This window comes from Mus pahari, chromosome 4 (genome assembly GCF_900095145.1).
Source record: "Mus pahari chromosome 4, PAHARI_EIJ_v1.1, whole genome shotgun sequence".
In the NCBI taxonomy this organism is placed as follows: Eukaryota; Metazoa; Chordata; class Mammalia; order Rodentia; family Muridae; genus Mus; species Mus pahari.
Window position 1 is genome coordinate 88396769 of NC_034593.1, and position 25714 is coordinate 88422482.

At 44.4% G+C, this 25714-nt stretch overlaps 1 protein-coding gene across 2 annotated transcripts; it reads left to right on the forward strand.

Annotated features, from left to right (window-relative positions):
- Positions 1-25346, forward strand: Hmgcs2 (3-hydroxy-3-methylglutaryl-CoA synthase 2). Of its 2 annotated transcripts, none has more exons than XM_029537875.1 (10): positions 1-166; positions 10373-10827; positions 15430-15555; positions 16266-16430; positions 16654-16819; positions 18462-18632; positions 21132-21238; positions 22190-22315; positions 22734-22849; positions 24507-25346. In XM_029537875.1, exons 1-9 carry the CDS (start codon positions 63-65, stop codon positions 22838-22840), a joined length of 1527 nt encoding a protein of 508 aa, XP_029393735.1. In that variant the 5' UTR covers positions 1-62; the 3' UTR covers positions 22841-22849; positions 24507-25346. The 2 variants fall into 2 exon arrangements, with proteins under 2 accessions (XP_029393735.1, XP_021051882.1); XM_021196223.2 differs by having other exon boundaries at positions 22734-22845; positions 24507-24927.
- The last annotated feature ends 368 nt before the right edge of the window (positions 25347-25714 follow it).

A 25714-nucleotide genomic window follows, 5' to 3' on the forward strand; every position in this document is an offset into this window, starting at 1 on the left:
ACAATCGCTGGGCATCTCTCCCAAGGGCTGTGGACTGCTGACTTTCTGTGGATACCTTAGAGATGCAGCGGCTTTTGGCTCCAGCGAGGCGGGTCCTGCAAGTGAAGAGAGCGATGCAGGAAACTTCGCTCACACCTGCCCATCTGCTCTCAGCAGCCCAGCAGAGGTGAGTGGCCTGCTCAGAGGGTCTACATAGATCACCCCCAGACCAGCACTGTGGGGACCAGTAAAACGCAGGCAGGCAGCGGACCTGATGGAGAACTCACTAGAACCTCAGTCAAAAGCTGGTGAGGTTTGTGCTCAGTTATAAACATGTTAGCCTCATTTCTAGATAGCACCTGCTAACTGTTGAGCTGTAAGTGTCTAAGCCAGGGGTTCTCAACCTTCCTAATGCTGCAATCCTTCAGTACAGTTCCTAATGCTGTGGTACCCCCCCCCCCCCACACCATGAAATTATTTTCATTTCTGCTTCATAACTAATTTTGCTGATATTATGAATCATAATGTAAATATCTGATATGCAAGATGTATTTTTATTGTTGTAAACTGACCCAAAGCGGGCAGGACGCACAGGTTGAGAGCCATTTCTCCCAGCCAAAGGCTCTGATGCGCCTTGTTTAGGAAAAGCAGCAGCCTTTCCTCTGCCGGCCACAGGGGGCAGCAGACCTCAGGATCCTGCAGCTGCAGTTATAGTTTAACTGCTTGCTGTAGTTCACTGTGGCAGGATCTATCTAGTATGGACCAGAGAGAGAAGCTGCGTTTCTCCATGCTTCGGTTTTGTGAGATGAAAGATAAAAATTGTGTGTATGTTTTCACTGAGTGTGTTTGGGGGTGGATGGGTGGATACGTGTACTTGTGAAAGAAAAACACACATGCCTTCTTTCTTTGTAAACACCCCTCAGTCTTGTCCAAATAACTGTGGTTGCCCAGAGTTGATGGGACACATCTGGGCTTCAGGCTTCAGGCTCCCAGCCACTTGGGCGTTATTTTCTCTTCTGCTCTTCATCCACTGAGCTCGGAGTCCCGGGACTTCCTTTCCACTTACACCCACGAGTACTGAGTTTTTAGGGAAATTCTTTGCTATGGTGTCCTCCCTTGCCTGCTCTGCTGGGAGCCTGGGTATAGATGTGGAGGGGAATGGGGCAGTGCCCTTCAACCTCCTGATTTGCTTTATCGCCCCATGGACATCTCCACTTTCCCACCCCTTGCAAAACCACTGAGTCTCATTTGAAGATTCCAGCTTAGACTCCAGCTTGCTTCTTCTCTATTTGCGAGGAAGTTATGGGCATGGTTTACTTATTCCAGGGCAGGACAGGGGTGACCATTTCCCAGTCCCCCCCCCCTTTTAAGACAAGGTCTCTTTATGTAGTCTTGACTGGTCTAGAACTTACGATGTTGACCAGGTTGGCCTTGAACATTAAGCTCCACCAGCCTCTGCCTCCATAACACTGGGAATAATCCAAGCAGTGGTATGTACCACCATGCCTGGCACAAACCTTCCCTACACAACAGTAGGCCACTACCCAAGAGGCAAGCCTCCACCCTCATCGACACTCTGACTTCTTTGGTTCGTGCTCTGGAATTCTTATTCACGTTTCCCATCTGGTACCCTCATGGTCAACCCCAGTGCTCGTTGCCTGAACTACTAATGTTCTTTATAGGTCACCTTTGCTCTTAAGCAGTGGTTCTCAACCTTCCCGATGCTGCGACCCTTCAGTACAGGTCCTCATGGTGTGCTGACATGCATCCATAAAATCACTTCATTGCTACTTCATAACTGTAATTTTTTTTACTGTTATGAACCATAATGTGAATACCTGATATACAACCCTCAAAGACATCAGGACCCACAGGTTGAGAACTGCCGCTGTAGGGGTCTACCTCTGTAATGCAATCCACATCAGCTTTAAGTCCACCTCAGAATAACCATTTGCTTCCCTGCCCTGATATTAAGTATCCAGGAGTCAGTGTTTCTCAGCTGAAATCTCCCTGCGCCCTGCACACTCTCCTCTGGGAAGGTTCCCTAGCTCGCTCATGCACCCCCACTGTGGCCACTGCCCCTTCACCTCCTCCAGTCCAACAACAGAAAACTACTCATCTGTCAGTCAAAATTGATCTCAGGGGCTGGTGAGATGGTTCATCGGGTAAAGGTGCTTGCAGCCAAACCTGAGAACTTAAGTTCAATCCCCAGAATGTACATGGTAGAAGGAAAGAAATTTGTCTTCTGACTGCTTCTGACTTCCGACAAATAAAAAAGGCTGCCCTCAATTCAACCTCTCCCACTAGGCCCTCCTTATCCACCCATCCCAGAGCATCTCTGCTTCCTTTGCACTGTGTGATTTTGCCTGTATCTCTTTCACGGTCTTACCTCCCTCCCCCACCAGCCTTTGTAGTTGGGGTTTATACACGCTCATCTCTTTCCTCACACCCACTAAGGATGTTGAGAGCCTTGCTCTCTTTTCGGTGAAACTCTTTCACACAACAACACCCTTCTCTGCATGGGATTGTTAGCCATGAACCCACCGGGAAGCAGGCAGGATGGTATGAAGTGAATGAGGGCATGGTGCATTAAGCTAGCTGACTTAAATGCAGTCAGTGCTCATCCCTTAGAGGGAGCACAGGATAAGACGGGCACTCTCACCCAAGGACCCAAGCACCAACCAAGCCTGGGTGCTTCTGGAAGCCTCTCTGTGCTACGTGTCTTTAAAGCTCTGAAACCCACATCCAGAAAATCTCTACCAAGACAATCAGGAGAGTTATGGGCTCTCTGACCTTCTCCCTGAGTCTTGTCTTTCTGTATGGAAAGACAGGAAGGGAGCCAGCCCAGAGGAGGCAGAAAATGAACCTGCAGGGAAAGCTGCCACGTTGGCAGCTCCAAGCGTGAGCTAACCATTAGCTCTTGGTCCTGGGGACTCTTCCCCCATAAATATTTGAAAGTTCAAACTCCACTTATTTGGAAGGCATCAAATAACTAAGTTCCTGTCCTCTCTCATCAGAAGCTGATGAGCCCACATTGCTCTGCTTCAGTGTCTTGTGATGATAGAATGAATCCACTTTTGTCTCATGGGGGTCCTTAAGAGTGACTTTCCCGGTGGGAGCATTGGGGACCCTAGAGATACAAATCAGGAGAAGCACTTAACGTGAGCCCTAGCCTCTGGGTACAGAGAGCTTGGAAAGCCAGGGTCCGAGGAGACAACTAGCCAGAGTGTTTCTAAGAAACAATAGGGAGTTCCTGAGCCATCATTCAACCAGCACTTATTGTGAAGAAAGGTTCAGACACCTGCCCATAGGTGCCTCTAGGGGAGAGACTTGCAGCTGGGGGGTGGGGGGGAGACTGCAGATTTTTCACCAGAGGAGTTGGGAACCTGAAGTGAAAGGTGGAGAGACACTGGGAAGAAAAAAATTCTCTCTTCTACTGATCCGTTTCTCCATAGAGAAAAGTGCTTTCTGTCCTCTGTGCTCCACAGGTTGGCCTGCTCCACTGCACAAGGAGCTATAAATTGCTTACCGTTTTGTGGGCACAAAGGGTGTGTGTCTTATTCTGTGGTCAGTCAGCTCTGCATGAGGAGTGTCCGATGAATATTGAGAGTCCCAAATCAGAAAAAAAGCAGGTAGAATGGAGGATAGGGAAAAACTTCCTTCAAAAGGAGAAAAATAACCTGGGCAGGTTGGTGCACATTTGCAATCCCAGCACGCAGGAGGCTGAGGCAGGAAGATCATGAGTTGGCCGGTTTGGGCTAACACAGTGAGCCTTTGTCTAGAAACAAGACAAATATAGCCATAAGTGGGAAAAGGATTGGTTTGTTCTTGGGCTGTAAAAACAAGCGATAGGGGAAAATAAGGAGAAGTCCACTATAAAAATGAGTCGAGGTTTCTAAATGATTCTGAGGGCTTACCACATATGTAGAAAGAAAGTATTTGGGTAATAAAAAAGGGATAATAGAGCTGACTTGCAGAAAGGTCTGACATTCTGAAGGGAGTGTTCTATTTTAATGGGCACACACAGTAACTTTTATAGGATAACAAATAAAAGCACACAAACATCACACAATGACCAGATCAGGGCGATTGGCTTATGTATCCTTACAGACCTTTACCACCTCTGTGTTGGGGGCATTCAGAATCTTCCCTATTTGCTACTTTAAAATACTCAATTAATTGCTGTTGATCACAATGATCCTGCTGTGCCATAAGGCATTGAAAGTTACTTCTGATGGCTGTGGATGTGGCTCAGTGTGATTGCCTCAAATGTCCTGAGTTCGTGTCCTGAGTTCATCCCTAGCACGATGGGAAACCAAACCAAACCAACCCTTTTTCTCCCATGCAGTAGTATGCCTGCACACATCCTCCCTCCATCTTTTTCCTTATACCTTTTCTAGGCTCTTCTATCGCTACTCTGGTGTCTACTGCTTTGAGATCTTAGGTACCACCCGTGAGTAAGAACATGCAGTCTTTGTCTTTCTGTGCCCCAGCATATGCCTTACCTATGTTGCTACAATGACAGAATTTAATCTTCATGGCTAAATAGTGTTCCATCATGCACATATGTCACAGTTTGTCTACACACTCATCTGTCAGTGAGCACAAAGGATTCTCTATCATGGTCAGTGTGAGTAATGCTGCAATAAGTGTGATCAGTTCATTTCCTTCGGGTATGTACCCAGTATTGGGATTCATGAATCATACGGTAGTTCTTTCTGTTCCGGATTTTACTGGTACTGCTGCGCTTACTGTTTCCCTGTGGCTGTAACAATTCTCATCCCTGTTGTCTCTGTATAAAAGGTTCTCCTTTTTAAAAAAAATCATATGTGAGTGTGATCACATGTGTGTAGGTTCGTTCGTGTGCCCTGGTGCACATGTGGAGGTCACAGGACGACTCGCAGGAGTCTTACCTTTTTCCATGAGATTCAGCGTGGGTCCTCTGGGTTGGCAGCAAGAACGTAGGTCATCAGGGTGAAAGTATCTTTCCTCACTGAGCCTTCTATCCCTTCAGCATCAAAGCTTCCTTTCTAGGCAGCCTCCTGGCATTTGGTATTTATGTACGTATAAACCCACCCTAACTGTGGAGAAGCCGAACCTCGTACCTCTGCTCCGCATCCCCTTGCTAATGTGTGGATTTCAGTATCCTCAATTTGTACATCCCCTCTTGGAAAAAAATGTCGACTCAGGTGTTGGCCTATTTTAAGGGAAGAGATTGGGACTTATTTTCTCCCCCTGGAGGTTGTCTCTTGAGTCTCGATCATTCCCGTTGCTGTTCAGAAGCATTTTCAGTGTTAAATAATCATTGCTTTGGGGTTTCCTAAAAAGTATTTGAAGGGCTACTGAGATGGGTCAGTGGGTAAAGGTGCTTGCTGCTAAATCTGATGACCTGAGTTCAATTCCCAGCACTCATATTGTGGAAGGAGAGGACAAACACCCACAGTTACCCTTTGATGTCCACAGCACACTGTTGCACTCACACCATACACAGCACATAAGTGAATATGTAAACAAATAAATAACAGAAGTGAATATAAAAGAAGGGAAGCTGACGTGGGAGATCATGAACTCCAGGTTGACTTAAGTTCCACAGTGAATTCCAGGCCAGGCTACATAGTGAAATCATGTCTCAATCAAATCAAATAAAATTAAGATGAATCTCTGCCAAGATTAACATGTGCCCTGCATGTTAATCTTCTAGTACACTCATGATCATAAGTCTTGCATTTGGGTTTCACCATTGTGCCTTAATTTCCATAGGGTGAAAGACAGGGTCCAGTTTCTACTTTATGTAAATACCTAGTTCTCAGCATCATGCTTTGCGAAGGCACATTTCTTCAATGTGAATTCTCTATACTTTGGCAATGCATAAGTAAATCAGCTTAGTAAGGGTTTATAAGTAAGTTAACTGGCTATGGTAGTGTGAGTTTATTTCTGAGTTCCGTATTCTGCTGTGTTGCTCTATGTCTGTTTTGATTTCAGAGCTCTGCTGTTTGAGTTATTATGACTTTGCAGTGTGCTCTTGCTTTCTTTGAGGAGGCTTTTGCTATGTAGAATAGAATGACCTGGAACTTGCTAGGTAGCAGAGATTGGTTTCCTCCACGCAATCCTCCTGTCGCAGCCTCCAAAGACTTGGGTTGTGGGTTCTGTACCCTCTGAAATCAAGCACCCTAACACAGCTGGCGTCTTTGTTTTTATAAAATTTGCATTGGCTGTTCAGCATCACAAATCCAAGGCTGTTTTTTTCCTCCTTTTGTGAAGAATGTCATTGATATTACAATACATATTCTGCAGAATCTGTAGGAGGCCATGTTGGGTATTAGGGGCATTCTTTTTTTTTTTTTTTTTGCTTTTCTCAAAAGTTATGAGTATGTGAGTTTAAGTGCTCATATGTGTATGTGTGCGCATGCATATGTGTGCACAAGCATGTGTGTTCAAACACCAGGTGTCATCCTTTTTTTTTTTTTTTTAAAAGCTTTATTTATTTATTATATGTAATTACTCTGTAGCTGTCTTCAGACACTCCAGAAGAGGGCGTCAGATCTTGTTACAGATGGTTATGAGCCACCATGTGGTCACTGGGATTTGAACTCAGGACCTTTGGAAGAGCAGTCGGGTGCTCTTACCCACTGAGCCATCTCACCAGCCCACCAGGTGTCATCCTTAATCTCTCTCTACCCTATCTGTTGAGATGGAAGCGTTCACTGAACATGGAGCTTTCTGATTGGCTAGACTAGCTTAGTGACAAGCCCCAGTACTGCTCCTGTATACAACATATCAGGATTTTTCTTGATTAATTAAGCTAAAGGCCTATTGATTTGCTTTGCCATTTCAAATATTCCTTCTGTTTCATTGTTCCTTTTATTGTTATATTCTCTACTCTGTTTATTTCTACTCTGCTGTTTGTTCTTTCTTTCCCTCCAGTACCTTCGACTTGGTTCTTTCCTAGGTCCTTGAGTTGCATCATTAAGTTGTTTATTCATAATCTGTTGGATGTAGGCACATTGCCATAAGCTCCCTTCGAGGTGTTATTTTTGCTTTATCTCATAGGTTTTGTATGTAACCATACCATTGATATTAAGATTGTTGTCCAGAAACAGTAGCTGTTAGGTGGAATATGCTGTCAACCTCTGTTCAATTTGCTTGGTCTATAGTGCAGACGAACTGAATTATTTGTTGACTTTCTGTCTCAATGATCTGTCTATTGATGAGAGTGATGGTGGTGAAGTCCCCAGCTATTATTGTATAAAAATCTGTTTTTCCAGCATATTTGTACTCTTTCTTTACATAGTTCATGTTCCTACATTGGGTGTATATATATTTATAATTATTTCCTTTTGTTGAATTAATCCATCTAGCATTAGACAATAACTTTCTGCATCTTTTTCTACAGTCTTTATTTACAGCGTTATAACTACTCCTGCTTGCTTTTGGGTTCTACTTCTGTATCTTTTTCCATCCCATCACTGTTGGTTTATGGTGTCTTCAGTGCCATAATGAGTTTATTATAGAGAATGTATCACCATGCTTTAGTGTATCCAGTCGGCCTGTAGCTTTTAATTGAGAGGTTGAATATGTATGTCTTTCTATTACATGTTTTGCCAGTCATTTATATGACCTGTGTTCCTGCCTTTTTTTTTTCATTGCTGAAATTTAATGGTTTTCTATTCAGATAGGTTTTTCTTTCTCCTCTTTTGCGCATCTGCTAGAGCACTATTGAGTTCTACATTTGGTGATGCTTTAGTGGCATAGAATATAGGAGTTGCAGTATTACACACATATTTCATGCATCTCTCTTAAGCAAGGCAAAATCGCTAGCATTCTGGACACAGTGGTTTGAGGATGAAAATGCTTATCAGTTTCTATAGATAATATAGGAACAGGGTCACCCCATGGACCAAGTTATGCATGGATCACCATGCTCCTCAGTAGAGAGGATGCTGCTATCTGTATCTGGAGCTTGCATAGGAGCTGAGCTATAAGCAAACATAGATGTGGTATCTACAAGAGATGGAAGGCCATGATGACACCATAGACTCAAGAATATGTTGTTACTCTGCCCTTCAGAGACTTGGTTGGTGGCTTTCTGAGATAAGCATATCAACTAATTCTTGAGACTGCAGCAGGATGTCCAGGACTACTTAGAGTCTCAGAGATAGCTTCTGTGAACTAAGCTAATCAGGGATAGAAGCCTTAGTGGGCAAGCTATGCAGGTATGATTGCTTATTATTTGCTCTTCATGTGTTTCCTGGGAAGTAGAAAATGGATTTTCTTCAGACTTAATTGTTCAACATAGGCTGCCCAGATGATTTCTAAGCAGAGACATCTATATATTTTACAGAAGTGAATTGGAAAATCTGATAAAAGCAGTTACTTGGTTGCTTTATGGACCCTAAGATGAGTAGAGTTACAAAATGACCCTATGAAGCAGGAGTGGGATGGACTAGGCTCCTCTTTAGGGCAGTTTGGTAGTGTAGTAAATAGGTAGTTACCCAACCCTGACTTGGGAGCTGTGAAGGCTGTAGACACTCTATCAGCAAGCAGTATGGTGCAAGAGAGGACGACTGGTTACTTTTTCCCACTGAGCAAACCCCTCTTGTTTCAGCTGGCCTTGAGAATAAGAGGGCAGGAGGATAGATGCTAGTCCCTTCTTTCTAAGGTCACCACATGTTTCCATGTTCTTCAATATTTTTTCCACATCTCACTTTACTCCAGTACTCCATGCAATATGCTGGTGAAATAGCTGTTGTTTTCCTTGATAGAGAGGAAAGAAAACTAGACACTGCTCATCAGCCATCTTCCTGACATCACCTTCTCAGTAGAAATAGTAATTTATTTAGCTTATGATAAACTATTCCATTTGTAACTTCCAGGATCATCAATAAAAAAAGTAGAGAAGGAATAGAGTAAATATATATATGGAAATAATAGATGAGAGAATATATTATCAAGTAAAAACTAGATGATAGACTTCATCATAACTGTATTTGTAATTACAATAAATATAAACAGACTAAATACTCTAATACTAATACTAATACACTACTATTATCAGGCTTTTTAAATATTTTCAAAGACTCTACTGTATAAGTTTTATAAATGATAAATGTTGCCAGATGTGATAGACCACACCTGCTGTCTCATTGTTCTATTGCTGTGAAGAGACACCATGACAAACTCTTATAAGGCAAAGATTTAATTTGGGCTGATTATAGTTTTGGAGTTTTAGTCCATCATCATGATGGAGATCATGGCAGCACATAGGCAGACACAGTGCTAGAGAAGTAGCTGAGAGTTTTACATCTAGATCAGCTGGTATCAGGAAAAGAGAGACACTGGGACTGGCTTGGGCTTTTGAAATCCCAAAGCCCACCCTCAGTGACATACTTCCTTCAACAAGGTTACACCTACTTCAACAAGGCCACACCTCCTAATCCCTCTCAAGCAGTGCCACTCCCTAGCCGCCAAGCATTCAGATATATGAGTCTACAGGGGCCATTCTTATTCAAGCCACCACTCCTGCAATCCCAATACTCAGGAGTGAAGTCAAGAGAATTCAGAATTCAAAGCTACCCGGGGTAAAAATAAAAGATCCTGACTCACAAAACCAAAAATCCAAAACAACAATGAAAGACACACAGGTAAACAAAATAAGACAAAACAAAACAAAACTCTTAGAAGTTAAAATAATAATAAGAGAAAAGGTATAAAGGCTTTCCTTTTGCTATGACAGGATACCATAACAGAAGGAATTTAAGACAAGAAGCATTTATTTTAGTTCACAGTTCTAGCGTTCCATTTACCATGGTGGGGAAGTCATAGCAACAGGAGTTTGAGGAAGTCAGGACTCAGAGGACAATGAGTAGCCATGCTCAGCTAGCTTCTCACTCTTTATACAATGCAGATCAGGCCCAAGGAAAAGTACACCACTCCTCCAGCATGGTCCTCCCTATCTTAACTAAACCTATCAAGATAATCCCTCCTAGGCATGCATGCCCAGAATCTAACCTCATCTCAAACATCCTTCACAGAAGTGCCCAAAGGTTTGTCTCCCGGGGGATTTCAGATCCTAGCAAATTGGCAATCAACACTAATATTACAATTGAAAGTCTGGACAGACTACCATACAAAAAACGAACCATGCAATACGTCTATAGCTATGTTATTGGGAAAAGTACACTCTATGGTGAGCCAAAGGATAAAAAGGTCAATTCAACAGATATAACTACTAAATTTTTCCTCACTTGATAATATACCTTCAAAACATACAAAAACATAAACAGTAATTGCCACATTATTGGTTGCTGTTTTTGTTTGTGTTTTGTTGTTGTGTCATTTTGAGGTAACTGTCAAAAGATGATTAGTAGATTTACAACTGTTCTTTTAACCACAGGTTTTCTACAATCCCTCCTGCTCCCCTGGCCAAAACAGATACATGGCCAAAAGATGTGGGCATCCTTGCCCTGGAGGTCTACTTTCCAGCTCAATATGTGGACCAAACTGACCTGGAGAAGTTCAACAATGTGGAAGCAGGGAAGTATACAGTGGGCTTGGGCCAGACCCGTATGGGCTTCTGTTCGGTCCAGGAGGACATCAACTCCCTGTGCCTGACAGTGGTGCAGAGGCTGATGGAACGCACAAAGCTGCCATGGGATGCTGTGGGCCGCCTGGAAGTGGGCACCGAGACCATCATTGACAAGTCCAAGGCTGTCAAAACAGTGCTCATGGAACTCTTCCAGGATTCAGGCAACACTGACATTGAGGGCATAGATACCACCAACGCCTGCTATGGTGGCACTGCCTCCCTCTTCAATGCTGCCAACTGGATGGAGTCCAGCTACTGGGACGGTACGTGGTTCCAGGACGTTACAGAAGTGTGGTTCTTAGGGTAGAGGCTGAAGGCTGTGCTTTGCTTCTCACCTTCTTATACTGGGATGGGAAAGGCAATTTATTCATACAGCTGCTGCTACATCCCAACAAAAACTGACAGTAGCCATGAAGACAGGTACAGCTTTATGCATCTACTCAGGTAGCACGTTCAGGTAGCCATTCACTTATTCTGCACAATGTCCTGTGGTGTGAGTTCTGTGCCTGACTGTAGATGAGAAGGTGAAATAGTCAGTGTCTTGCTGCTTCAGTTACTCGTCTTGCAGCTGTGACGAAACCACTGGCAAGAGCAACTTAAGGAAGGAAGGGTTCATGCTGGCTCACGTTCTGAGGGTGTACAGTTCATCAGGGCAGAAGCCACGGTTGCAGGAGTTAGAGACAGCTGGTCACAGGGCATCTCAGTCAGGAGGTAGTCTAGAACCCCAGCCTATGGGATGATGTCATACACTTTCAGAGTGCTTCTTCTACTTCAGTTAACCTAAATAAGAAACTGCTCCATTACATGCCCAGAGGTTTGTTACCATGGTGGTAATACATCTCATCAAGGTGTCAATTAAGAGTAAATACCACACTGATGTAGTGAGTGTAGAGGTAAATCTCCAACCAAACCCAGCATGTCTCTCTGTGCTTAGTTCTCTTAATCACCCCCTAGGTCTCTGAGACAGAACCTATGGGGGAGATTCTACTTAGACTGCCATATTAATCTCCTGGACCTCTGAGTTCTTGTTTACCTTCAGACCTTGGCCGTCTCTGTATTTACTGAGCTTGGTTCTTAGGGGATATATAGTCTAACATTCTTCGCTTTAAGTAGGGAGACCAGGGCTGGAGCGATGGCTCAATGATTAAAGTTCTTGCAGAGCAAGCCTGAGGACTGGAGCTTGGAATCCAGATTCCAAGGTAAAGCTGGGCAGGCAAGGAGACCCAGCTGTAATCCCAGGGCTGGGGGAGTGGACACTGGGACGCTTGGGGAGAGCTGACTGGCTAAGCTAACCAAAATGGTAAGCTTCAGGGTCAGTGAGAGATCTTGCCTACAGTGTAAGGCGGACAGTAATCTAGGAGGGTGCCAGCGTCAATCACAAGCCTCCACACGCAAGCTGCATGTGTACACCCTCCACACATTCGAACATGCGTACATACACCAGTGCGTACACATGTGCACACATACACACACACATACACACAGGCATGCACACACGCACACTGGTACAAAAACAAAAGAAAAGAGACTAAACAATATAAAACTGAAGGGGCTGGCAGGCCCGTTCATTAGGTGTTGGCTGCCAGGCCTGAGTTAGGGACCCAGAACTTCGGGGGTGGAAGGAGAGAACTGACTCTAACAAGCTGTCCTCTTCTTTTTAAGATATCTAGAAGTGAAGAAAAATATATTAATAAAAAAAACTTTATCTTAAAAAAGCTGGAAATTAAAAAGACTGAAGATGGTGAAATTAAGCAGACCCAAAGGCTCTTCGACTCAGCGAATGTCTCTTCAGTTAGAATCACCACTGGGGAGGAAGCTGTGGCTCTTACACTCTCACTGTTGAAAGTATTTTGATGCAATTATCCAGCACCCAAACCAGAAACTCCACAACAGACTTAGAACTAAAAAAAAAAAAAAAAAAGAATGAGCTTTGTATCTCACAGGCATTGCCTGCATCCAGTCCTTCCTCAGCCCTTAACAATTAGCCTTTCTTGACTTCTTTTCTTCATGTTATTTCCCACATGCCCTTGGTGTGCACATGTACAAATATTATTGACTAAATTCTTTCTGAAATTATGTGACCTTGCTTACTATTATGCGTTTTCAGTCCATCTGCTTTTCTGCAAGTGCTGGGATCTTGATTTTCTTTAGAGCTGAGTGGTGCTCTGTTTGATAGAGTCAAGGACTTCATTATCTGCTCAGCTGTTGAACACGATCAGGATGATTCCAATCCTTCACTATACTGAATAAAGCAGCAATAAACACGGGGTGCAAATCTCTCAGTGGTGGGGTACGGGGGCTTCTGAGTGTGTGCCCAGGATGGGACAGCTAGGTCATATGGTAGCTCTGTTTTTAATTCTTGAGAAATCTACAAACTTATTTCCACAGTGTCTGTATTAATTTGAACTAATTAATTCACCAACACTGAATAAGGGTTCCTCTTTCTCCATACCCTCTTCAGTATTTGTTGATAGACTTGTTGAGAATAGCCCTTAAGACTGGGCTGGCCTCAAAGTCATTTTAACTCACATTTAACTGATGGCTAAGAATATAGAATGCTTTTAAAAATAATTATTGGCCACCTTTGTTTCTTTTTTACCTTGTTGAAAAGTGTCTATTCAGCTCATCGTTCCCCTGGTGTTTAATTTCTGCAGTGCTTGGGAAAGTCTGGATACTGGTCTACTGTCTGAAGTGTAGCTTATAAAGCTTTTCTTCCAGGCTGCAGAATATTTTCAGTCATTTTAAAAAATTACACAGCTGTTTTAAAAATGAGACTCTTATAAATGAAGAAAATAGCTTTTTGTTGGTTATAAGTGTTGTAAACACTTCTCAGTTTGCCTTTTGATTTTGTCTTTGACAGAAAGTTTAGATTTTATGGTTAATTTTTTTTTTTTTTTTTTTGGTTTTTCAAGACAGGGTTTCTCTGTATAGCCCTGGCTGTCCTGGAACTCACTTTGTAGACAAGGCTGGCCTCAAACTCAGAAATCCGCCTGCCTCTGCCTCCTGAGTGCTGGGATTAAAGGCATGCACCTCCACGCCCAGCTCTTATGGTTAAATTTAAAGCTATTTCCCTAAATGATGCTTAAGTGCTGAAATTTTCACATTAAGGATGAAAAATAGATATCTAATAATACAACAGTATCATTTATTCTTCAATCACACACATGTACAACACTATTTTAAAAAAAAACCCTAATACTTTTTTTTTTTGAGGTTGTTATAATTACTGAAAGGAGGCCCTTGAATATCAGTGACTGCGATTTGGAATCCTGGCTTTCAAAACTTTATCTTACATTTATTAGCTGTGTAATTTGGGACAAATATTTTAAGTTTTGGGGTCTCAGTTCCTTCCTTCTGTTAGGCAGGGATCACTAGGAGTGTAACTCAGTGGAGGAGTGCTTGCCTAGCTTACTCAAGGACTTGGATCAGTCAAAAGCACTGCCAAGACACAGGGGAGAGGGGCTTACCAATATCCACAGGTTATAGAGTCTTGTGGTTAGGGTTCAGTCAGAACAAGGTTTGAATCTCAAAGTCCATATCCACTAGGTCAGTGGTTCTCAACCTTCCTAATGCTGCAACACTTTAATATAGTTCCCTATGTTATAGTGACCGCCCCCACAACCATAATGTTATTGTTGTTGCTACTTCATAACTGTAATGTTGTTACTGTTATGAGTGTAATGTAAATATATGATATATAGGCTATCTGATTTTTGACCCCTGATTGTTTGATCCCCAAAGGGGTTGCAACCCATGGCTGAGAACCACTGCAGTAGGTGAACGCTCTAGATAAGTTCCTCTGGAGGCAGCATCTTCAGCCATGATCGATCGCTGGTGCAGTTACCTACCTCTCCCGGTGTGTCTAAGGATTATCTGAGGATTAATGGGTATTTAGTTTGTGTTTAAATGTTAATTTCCTTCCCGATGCATTGTCCTTCTATTGTTTAGAAGATATTTGAAGATGTGGGTGCTATAAGTTGGTTGGTACAAACCTAAATTATTCCCACAAGTACCAGTTAACAAAGTTTTAAGTGAATTTAGAAATGGAATTCAGGCAGGCATGGCAGTACAAACCTGCTATCACGTCACTTGCAGATGGAGGATTTTGAGTGGGAAGGCAACCTGAGACCCTGCCTCAAAAACACTAAGATCAGGCCCGGAGACTGCTTCAGCAGTTAAGAGCACTTAGTCTTGCAGAGGGCCTGGGTTCAGTTCCCAGTACCCACATGGTTGCTCTCAACCACCCGTAACTCCAGTTCCAGAGGACTGAACCCCTTCTTATGGTCTTTGTGGGGATCAGCCACGTATATGGTGCAGATACATGCATGCGGTCATGCAGACTAAAATAAATAAATCTAAAAAGTAAAATTGAAATCCTAAAAATAGAAACAGAGAAAGTTGTGAAGAAATAAGTAATCCTGGGGATTGGCAATATGACTAAGTGGGTAAAGTGACTTGCCACCAAACATGATGATCTCAGCTCCGTCACCAGAACCCATGTGGTAGAGACCTGACTCCCACAAGTTGTTCTCTGACTTTCCACATGCGTTGCACTGTCTTGTGTGCCTGCAAATATACATGCACTGAAAAAAAAAAACATAAAAATGTCAACGTAATTTATACATATGATTCTGAGTGAGTAAACATTCCATAGCGAGACTATGGGAACCCTCAGCATTGAACTTACATTTCAACTACAAATGGACCGTGGGTTTCACTAGAGTTCATGTGTAATTTTTTATTTTATTTTTGATCTGGATCCATCCAGTTCCAGTATATAAAGCTGTGCTTGGCACACAATAAGCCGTCACTCTACTCTGGATTTGGCAGTGATGACTGATTAATTGTCTTGTCTGTCTTGGCAGGTCGCTATGCCCTGGTGGTCTGTGGTGACATTGCAGTCTACCCGAGTGGTAATGCCCGCCCAACAGGTGGTGCCGGGGCTGTGGCAATGCTGATCGGGCCCAAGGCCCCTCTGGTCCTGGAGCAAGGTTTGTAATAAACACTCCCAAGAGGCTGTGTGCTGTGCAGTCATGTCATAGATTCTGCTCCCAAATTGTCACACACACGACTCAGGGCTGGGGATGGTGGTGCTTGCCTCTGGAAGTCTGGCCTGGGGAGGAGCTGCTTAGGGAAGAGAGAAGCCAGAGATGGTGGTTTCATCATGCACTGGAGACTGGTGCATGGGGTGGGCGCGGCAAGCGCAGGTGAGAAGCCTTAGGGAGTCAGGGTAGAAGGAAGAAATCCGGACATAAAGTGAGGCTTGGAGAATTCTGCCTTCCGGTCTTGATTGTGAGAAGCCCATAAAGATGGGGAGAGAGAAATATAAATCTCACTTCTGTAAAACCAGTAATCTGGGGCCGGGTGATACTTGGGAGACAGAGGCAGGTGGATCTTTGGTGAGTTTGAGGCCAGGGTGGGTTCCAAGACAGCCAGGGCTGTTACACAGAGAAACACTGTCTCTGTGAAAAACGAAAAAACAAAAAACAAACAAAAAAACCCACACCTAACAATAATAATAATAATATTAATACTACTAATAAAATAACTAATATTCTTTGACTCCTTTTGACTATGGGAGGGTACTTAAAAGGCTCTGACTTGGGTATAATTGACAGAGCAGAGCCAGGAATCTCCCCTCCATTCTACTCAAGGAAATTAATGTAAGGCAGTCTCTGGAACCTTCTGTGTGCCTTTCCAGGGCTGAGGGGAACTCACATGGAGAACGCATATGACTTCTACAAACCAAACTTGGCCTCAGAGTATCCACTGGTGGATGGGAAGCTGTCTATCCAGTGCTACTTGCGGGCTTTGGATCGATGCTATGCAGCCTACCGCAAGAAGATCCAGAATCAGTGGAAGCAAGGTCTGGGGCGGGGAGGGCTGAAAGAGGGGCTCTGTTCGCATGGCCAGTAGTCTTCTTCTCCCTTTGATGCCTGAGGAATGACTGAGAGAATGTGTAATGGGATGAATGAGGGGCCTTCTGTGTGTGTTGGAGGTAGGAACCTTCTCTCTGGGAAGCTGGGCCCCTTGGCATCGGTACATTTGGCAAAGCTGACCTTAGTGGCTGATTACCTTTTCTTGCATAGCTGGAAACAACCAGCCTTTTACCCTTGATGATGTGCAGTACATGATCTTCCACACACCCTTTTGCAAGATGGTCCAGAAATCCCTGGCTCGGCTGATGTTCAATGACTTCTTGTCATCCAGCAGTGACAAACAGAACAACTTATACAAGGGCCTAGAGGCCTTCAGGTGGGTCTTCTTCAAGAGGAGGGAGACTTAGGTTTGTGGAGGGCAGGCAAGGAGTGGTCTCCCTCACACCTTGGATATAGACTTTCCTTCTAGGAGAAGCAGATGGCAGCCCTCCAACACAGCAGAAAGGATGCTAAGCCATTCTTTCAATAGAGGGATAGAATGGGATGGGATGGGATGGGATGGGATGGGATGGGATGGGATGGGATGGGATGGGATGGGATCAGATGGGATGGGATGGGATCAGATGGGATGGGATGGGATGAGATGGGGCAGCCAGACCTGCATGGGACTCTCTGTGTACTGGGGAAGGAAAAGAAGGCAAAAAGAAAGAATGAACTTGTAAGCAAGGTGTGTGATACAATTTTGATGTGGTACGATTTTGTTGGAGTCCTGCTCTAGTGGGTTCGAGGGTCCCGGGGACATAGATATGGCATCGGCATAAATGAAGTAAATGACCACCAGCTTGCAGTGGTCCAGCCCCAGACCTTGCTTCCACTGCAGATGGCCTGAATAGCTTGAGCCTCTCTGTATCTGTTTCATTTCAAAGTCACAAAGCATAAAAGTTCAGTTTTATTTCCTCGAACATGTTCCAAGAAGGTAGACAATAATTCCCTGAATGTTTTTTTTCATAAGGTTCTTTTTCATACACTTTATTTTCCCTAGGCAGATACTTAATTGTATGGCCTCACAATTGATCACATCTCTGTGACCATTGTGATTAGCATGCTGTACCTCAGATACCGAGGTGGCAGCCCTCATAGCAAGTTTTACAAGTTTTTATCTGAATCTAGTTTGCCAGTATCCATGTTTCTGTCCTGTACAACCATAGCTAAGATGAGGAGATTTAATCTGTTGGCACAAGAGATGGTTAACTCCTGGCCTGGCTCTTCTATTCTCTGAAGTGCTGGAACCTATACAGTTGATTCTGAACTAATGTCTTCATGTACATGTGTATTCCTTAACATCCTTAATCTAATCTTGCAAGGGCTGCTTTCTGAGTCAGAGTGAACTATGTGCTTTTCTAAGAATAATTATGTGCCTTCAGAAATGGAATAGTTTCTATTTTGTTCTTCTAAAAATTTTTTTTCTGTTTTTTTAAATTCAAGTGTCATCTCAGTTCCATCATATATTTTCAATAAATCCACCTTGGGATCATACAGAGATTTCTATTATGCCATCACCATATCTGTTACAGACAAAGTAAACGACAAAGCTGCCAAGAGCATGTGTGGTATTGTCCTAGAGGAGAGGGATCACCCCATGGCCTGTCCCAGGAAAACCAACCACTGGTGCAGATTCTGTCACACAGGTCCTTGCTGGGCATACAGGGGCTTCTCCTTGGGGGGCTTCCCACAAGGAGAGGCATTGGCCAAGCACTTCCCTGGAGCAGAGCCATGGTTTCCACCATGGTTTGGTTTTCAGATTTCCAATGAACTGTGAAATGTGTCTAGATGCCACAACAAAAGTGAGTGTGAATGCTTTCTCAGAATGACACAGCTGTTGCTTTGAGCTCTTCAAAGTCTGAGCATTGTGATTTTAAAAAATGCACCCCAGAATTTTCTCTCCAGAAGTGCTCTCTTGACGCATTCTCAGCCTTCTCTTGTCAACTCTCTTGTTAACATCTTGCTCTGCCTCACAGGGATCTAAAGCTGGAAGAAACCTACACCAACAAGGATGTAGACAAGGCTCTTTTGAAGGCCTCCTTGGACATGTTCAACAAGAAGACCAAGGCCTCCCTTTACCTCTCCACTAACAACGGAAACATGTACACCTCATCCCTCTACGGCTGCCTGGCCTCACTTCTCTCCCAGTGAGTACTGCCCCTGGCCTGCCAGCTGTTCTCCCAGTGAGTACTGCCCCTGGCCTGCCTGCTGTTCCCCATCCATGAGCTGACAGGCCACCTAAGTTTGGCTCCTCTTCTCATTTAAACTTTTGGTTTGTTGAGAGGTAGACTTTTACAAAAAAAGTAGAAAGGATAGATAGGAATATTACAACTTGTTTCAGAGGTGGTTTGCTAGCTGTGTTGAACTTCTCCGGTATGAGTATATATGTTGGGAAAAGTGCAAGATCTACCCAGGCCGTGAGAAAACAGAACTTGTGGGCATATGTTTATCTTTAACGTCTCTATATTTAATATAGCAAGGGGGTATTTTAGGGGCTAACTTTAGATCCTATAACGGGGTTCAAATCTATTCATCATGTATCTTGAAAAATAACTCCCAGAACCTGTATGATCCTTACTTTCTTCATCTTTAAAATACTTATATAACAATGTGTAACCCATCTTTTACTAATTTGTGGGTTCTTTTTTTCTCTACCCATCACCATCCCTTTTCTACCCTTTCAATTCTCTAACACTAGATAGGAGAGGGAAAAGGATAGAAAGGAAAGTGGATGATGTCTTCAGTAGACCGCTTCCTGCTGATTAGGAGCACTGAGTTTCTCAGGGCAAGTTTGATCTCTGCTATCAGGATTCTTCTTTGAACATGACTACTCAACAAACCTAGACCAATAGCAACTAACCAACAGCCCACCCACCTCATGGGGCCCCAGCATTTATGTATCCTCTGAAAAGTCCCCAGAATTGCAAATGTCACACAATCACAGAAACTGACTGTCAATGGCAGAATCACACCCTTGCTAGAGCTCGAGACAAATCATAGTCAGCTGCTGTGGACATTCTGAAGTAGCCACTTGTTCCACACCTGGAACTAAAATGAAAATATATTCTTATAATATTTCTGTAAAATATTTTTAAAGAAATCAAAATGCCAAAATTGTCATGACAACAATATCTGCTTTTCTACAGTTTTTTTTAATTTAGTAATTTCATATAGTATAAAGTGTATTTAGAGCACTCAACCCTCCATCACCCACTGCAACTCCTTCTGGACCACCATTTACCTTCCTCCTCCTCCTTTTCCTCCTCCTCCTCCTCCTTTTCTTTTTTAAATAACTCGTGAGTCCAACTAGTACTTCCTATATCACAAGAGTATGGGGACATCCATTGGGGCAGAGCAACCTACCATGGCCATACGCCTAAGGAAAACTGACTCCTTCTGCAGCTATCAACTACAAACAGCTTCTCACTTAAGGCATCAGAAGCCTTTTCTCTGTCCATTTGGGAATGTTGACTGGCTTGACCTTATGCAGGGAAACATACTGCTGGGGATTCATGAGTGCGTAGGCCCTGCCATGTCCACCCAAGAGACACTATTTTGCAGCAGCCCACCCGATTTCTGAATCTTACAATCTTTCTTCCCTCTCTTCTGTGATGTTCCCTGAACCTTGGGTGGGACTGTGTGATATAGATGTAGTCTCATCTATGCATTGAGTGCCTGTGCAATAGTGACACAAATGCTATCAGAGTGACCACATCTTTCTAGTTGGATTTAAGGCCAGCTCTATAGAAGGGAATTAATGCCTGATATTGTAAACACATGGCTGGGTAGGTCATAGGCCCTAGAGGAGAAACTATTATTACCTTGCTAAATAGACACAGTATCAAACTGCCTTCTAAATATCTAACCTTATAATCACAGGTTAGTAGAGCTCACTCCTGATCAGAGAATCCCCCAGTGGATAGTGATCAATATAGAGATTAACCACTGGTGAGAGTACACAGAATAATTAACCATGGAATGTTTTCATGAAAATTGCCTTAAAAATTATAGTGCTCAGAAAATGCTCAACTGCTAACTATTTCTTTTACTGATTTTCCTGTTTTGTGGTGTTTATAAGGAAATACTGCATATTATATAGAAAAGACTTATAGGTGAACTTGGTCAAATTACTGATGGGGAGGGGGATGCTCAGAAATTTGAGTCATAGGTATGGGTGTCAGGCAAATGCCTGCAATCCCAGAACTATGGTGGCTGAGGTAGAGGGGCTGCAGAATTCAAGGCCAGCCTGGGCTACATAGGTACCTCGCATACACACGCACACACTCACTCACTCACTTGAACGCATGCACAAACACAAAAGCTGAACCATGGTGGCTAACTTGGGAGCCCTGAGGGTGAGTCCACTGGTTTAAAGCCCTGGCCGCATCTGAAAGCATCTTCCCTAACAGCTCTGCCTTCGTGTTTTGGGCTGCGTCGGCTCTCCTTTTGGCAGGCCTTCTCGCTTCTGGTCTTGTGTCGGAACCCCACCTACCTTAGAATTCTGCTGAGGTCCTTCTTTGTTAGGAGTGCGTGAGGCACATTTCTGGTTGCATAAGGAGGGCAGGGGTGAGATTAGACTGTCACATAGGAGCTTCACCAGAAGCACAGGGTACAACGCTGATGTGGCTTTTCTCCCCCACCGGCAGCCACTCTGCCCAAGAATTGGCTGGCTCCAGGATTGGAGCCTTCTCCTACGGCTCAGGCTTAGCAGCAAGTTTCTTTTCATTCCGAGTGTCCAAGGATGCTTCCCCAGGTGAGTCTCATCTCATACCAGGTACTCCTGAACAAGGGCCATTTGGTGAAAGAAGCCACCTTGTGCTTCATCTTGACTGAGGTAGCTGCCTTGACAGAGCTAAACTGTGAATACAAGCAATGAAAACCCTTGCATTGTGGGGCCAGGGTACCGTGAAACCAGGAGAAGCCTGGCCTGTATGTAGCAAGAGTGGGATCGAGTCGTGTCCAACCCCAGCATCCTTGTTTCAAGAGCAGTAGGAGTGAGGACCATTCCCTTCCTGTCCCTAGGCCTGCATGTCTCTGCATGTCCCAGAGCACACAGTCCTGAGCCCCCACCCAGTCCCAACAAGAGGAGGTCACATAGTTGCAGCTCTGTTAAACTTCCCTTCTGTTTATAAGGTTATATCTAGCAAGCAGCTGGAATTCCTCTTCATGAAAATAAGGCATTCCTAGCCCCTTAGCCCTGGCCAGTGATGTACTGAAAACCTCTACACACTCCCCAAAGGTTTAAATAGCCTTTGTTCCCCTACCCCCCAATTAAACAAGCTGTTCAACGAAGCCTGCCTCTCTTCTTGAAGCACTCACCCATCACCTGAGGCCTCCATTACTCACTGCCTTTCTGCCTTCCATTTTCTCCTCTCAGGATCCGCTGGCCATGGGAAGGTAGGGGAAAGCGGAGCTCAAATGGCACCGCATAAAGTCATACATGTGAACACTTCCTGGGCTGTAGCAAAGGTAGATACAAACAAATCAGTTAGAAAAGCCAAGCGGTAATAGTTTAGTTCAGCTACTTACAGAGAAGTTGATGGATCTGAGATATCCAGTCAGTATCTGTTGTTGTTGGAATGACTACTGTGATCAAGGCCAGGCATCTAAGTACCATGTGGGGTCAGCCTCCAGACCCCGACTGCCTATTCAACCAGTGATAATGACCGCAGGAAAGCTTGACAATCTTGCTTTTGCTTTCCAGGTTCCCCTCTGGAGAGGCTGGTGTCTAGTGTGTCAGATCTGCCCAAACGTCTAGACTCCCGGAGACGCATGTCCCCTGAGGAATTCACAGAAATAATGAATCAGAGAGAGCAATTTTACCACAAGGGTAAGAAAGGGGGCAGGAAGAGGGAAGAAAGCAATTTATCCTGCACTCCATGCCTGTATCTTGGAGCCATGGGTTCATCAGACATCCAGAATGTAATGGGTCAAGGTCACAATTTCTATGAGATGTGATTGAGAGAAATTCTTATGGGACAAGAGCTTAACCAACTGAGCCATCTCCACAGTCCCTCATACAGTACGAGTTCTAACAGCCAGGCGGGCCTCAAGTACCAGACCCAAGACATCAGCTTCTCTAGTCCTTCTATATGGTCCTATACGGTATATTACAGGTGACTTACAACCCCAGGCAGTGCTGCTGGAGTGCTTTGTTTGAGTCTGTAGGCATTTTCTTATTACTGCGTTCTTCCGTTGCACGCCATGTCACTCTTAGTAAGTATTGGTTCTTTTTCTTTGTCCCACAGTGAACTTCTCTCCACCTGGAGACACAAGCAATCTCTTCCCAGGTACTTGGTACCTTGAACGAGTGGATGAGATGCATCGCAGGAAGTATGCCCGGTGTCCCGTCTAATGGAGGCGAGTGAGTTTGTAGGATTGGGTTAGGGTACAAAGGTCTTCCTCTGAGTAGCAGATGCAGTTCTGAGTCTATAATCGTGTCAGATGAGGCAATAGCTTAGAAAAATGCTCATGAGGAAAAGTTACAAATTATAAGCTCCAAAGCAGAAGTTGGGGGGAGTCCTTGTCTTAGAGAGCTGGACTGTGAAAGTCAGACTTCTTTGTGTATTTAAGTTCCCTGGAAGCTTGAGGGAAGCTAAATCTGAACCAACAAGAGAAGCAGACAGTAACAGAAACTGACATATTGTTTCAAAACAATGAGTTCAGTGACAAAGACGGATAGCTTCAGTGCACTTGGGAACTGGGTGGCTTGAGTGCCTTGACTGGAGGGAGCTTTGAGGTGGGCAGTGGCCATGTGACAGTTCCCATGTCACGAAATTCCTCTTGGGGAGAGGCAGTGAAGCTTGGGAAATTAGTCAGGATGAGGGTAGAGAGAGAAGAGAGGACTTGGGGGTTGGAGATATGGAAGGATTCCTTATGGCATTTCTTTAAGGAAAGTCAAAGGTTCAGGAGTGCAAGCTTGTAATTCCTGAGCATGGATGTCTGTTGTGGCACGTGTGCCCAATAAAGAAGCACAGGAAGTGCAGGAAGCCATTTCTTTTACAGTCCCCAAATCTCAGTAGAGTCCCCATGCTAAATGAATGAGGAAGTCAAAAAGGTATAGCCGAGACAGGGCAAGGAACAGAAGGAAAGATGTTCACAAACAAAGGAGAGGCACAGGCAGAGTACAGGGCAGGGCACTGACCACTGTCCCCGACCAATGGAGCAGTCTCAGCTACCTGGCCCTTTTAGTGAGGCTGCTCATGTGCTAGAGCCAGATGTTAGGCACAAGGCAAAGCAATGAGAGTTGACCAGTGAAGGATTCAGGATGAGAGTGGGAAGGGCTGGGTCTTCGGTCCTCCAAGGAGATGTGCTTGAAATACGGCTCTTACGGGTAGGTTAGAGGCAAAGAAGAGGCCTTTAAATCCATGGAGCTAGGTGAGTCACAGGATGCAGAGAGATAATAATGCAGAGATTGGGTGATAGCTCACATCTGTATTCACAATACTTAGAAAGCCGAGGCAGGGGCATCATATTCAAGGCCAGCCTAGGTTACATAGTGAGTTCTAGACTAGCCGGGAGTACAGAGGGAGACCCTGTCTTAACAAAAGCAAGCAGACAAACAAACAAACAAACAAACAAAAAAAACAAGAGAGAAAGTAGATTTTTGAAAGACGATTTCCAGTTCCAGATCTTTCTTTCCAAAGAGCCGGACAGCATCGTGCCACAAAGAGGGAACAGGGCTCTTGAGCTGTTCTCACTGAATCAAGGCTGAAGGTGACATGGAGTGTTTAGGTTGATGAGACAGTTGTCTGTGGAGCCACTGTTCAGCCAGCCTGCCCGGTTCTCTCATCGCCAGCAGAGCATGTGACAGGCTCCTCCCAGTCTTGGCTCCTGTAACACTGGATGATAGGTTCCCCAGGCCTGGAGACTCGGAGCTGGGAAGGCAGTGAGGGTACCCAGGTCTCATAGAATGGGGGGTGGGGGGTTATATGCATAGCTATGACTCCGAGGAGGAGCAAAACCCGGGGACTGGGGAGCCCAGGGCAAGGGATGATTGAATCTGTTTCTCCTCTCTACAGATCCATACAACAATTCCCTGTGGAAAGAAGGTGAGCGGAGCTGCTTCCAAACAGCATCTGCTTAAAATCCCACCCACAGCAGTAAATAGTGACTAGACACAGCAGCCTCATAGGATGATCTGCTCTGTGGTGAACAGCCTCCCTCTGTGAATCCTGGGCGACTCTCCCTGACATGATCAGCACCACAGGCTCAGGCTGCTGTGGACCAGAGCTCCCCTGTGAAGAGGGAGATGAAAGAAAGGGAGGCTGCTGACCTGCAGGGTTGCAGATCGGTTCCCACAGCTAGACAGACCAGCCAGTTGTTACAGCTTATTATCAGACTCTGGGCTATTATAGTTTATGCTTGTTTCTTAACGTTTCTGAATTTTGTATCTTGTTCTAAAATAATATAAGGCAATTACAAGAGAAGACATGACTTGTATTTTCTAGAAGGCAAGAGCTAGCTACTCAGAGGACTGGACACTCACATCACCACCCAATTAATTCTCCACAAGTCTGGCCAGTTCTGCCAAGGACTGTGGCAGATACAAGGCAAATAAAGACAGTGGCACAGAGCACCCCTCTGCTTACTTCTCGGTCTTACAGACACCATATCCGGACAAGGCCAGCGGGTGCTCAGTAGATCAACTCCCCCTTGACATAGGTGGCCAGTATTACCCAGACTAAATGTAAAGCAAAATCCATAAGGTTGGCCAGGCATGATCATGCAGAACTGAAATCTCAGCCCTTGGGAAGCTGAGGCAGGGCAGAGTTCAAGGTCAGCCTGGGTTATGCTAGGGGACCTTACCAAAACAAAAGGTGGTGGTGGTGGTGGTGCACACCTTTAATCCCAGCGCTTGGGAGGCAGAGCCAGGCTGATATCTGTAAACTTGAGGCCAGCTTGGTCTACAAAGCAAGTTCCAGGACAGCCAAGGCTATAAAGAGAAACTGTCTTGAAAAACAAGAACAACAACAAACAACAACAACAACAACAACAGAAACAAACCCAAAAGGATGAGGCAGAAGTAGAATACTCTCTGCTTTAGGTAAAGAGAACACAGAGTCCTCACAAACAGCAATGGCTTAGGAACGTGAGCACTGAGCACAAGCCAAGGGGAGAACAGAGGGCGGGGGAGAGATACGAAGGACAAGGGAGGGGTTCTAGTCCTCCATTGTCTTTTAGAAAAAGCCAGCTGGCTGAGGAGCCTCAAACACACACACACATGAAA

Bases quoted from the DNA above. Each gene is read 5' to 3' on its own strand.
- Hmgcs2 (XM_029537875.1), top strand. From the start codon at position 63: ATGCAGCGGCTTTTGGCTCCAGCGAGGCGGGTCCTGCAAGTGAAGAGA. The intron at 16,431-16,653 runs GTCTGGGGCGGG...TTTCTTGCATAG, and splicing joins CCAGAATCAGTGGAAGCAAG to CTGGAAACAACCAGCCTTTT. The intron at 16,820-18,461 runs GTGGGTCTTCTT...TCTGCCTCACAG, and splicing joins AAGGGCCTAGAGGCCTTCAG to GGATCTAAAGCTGGAAGAAA.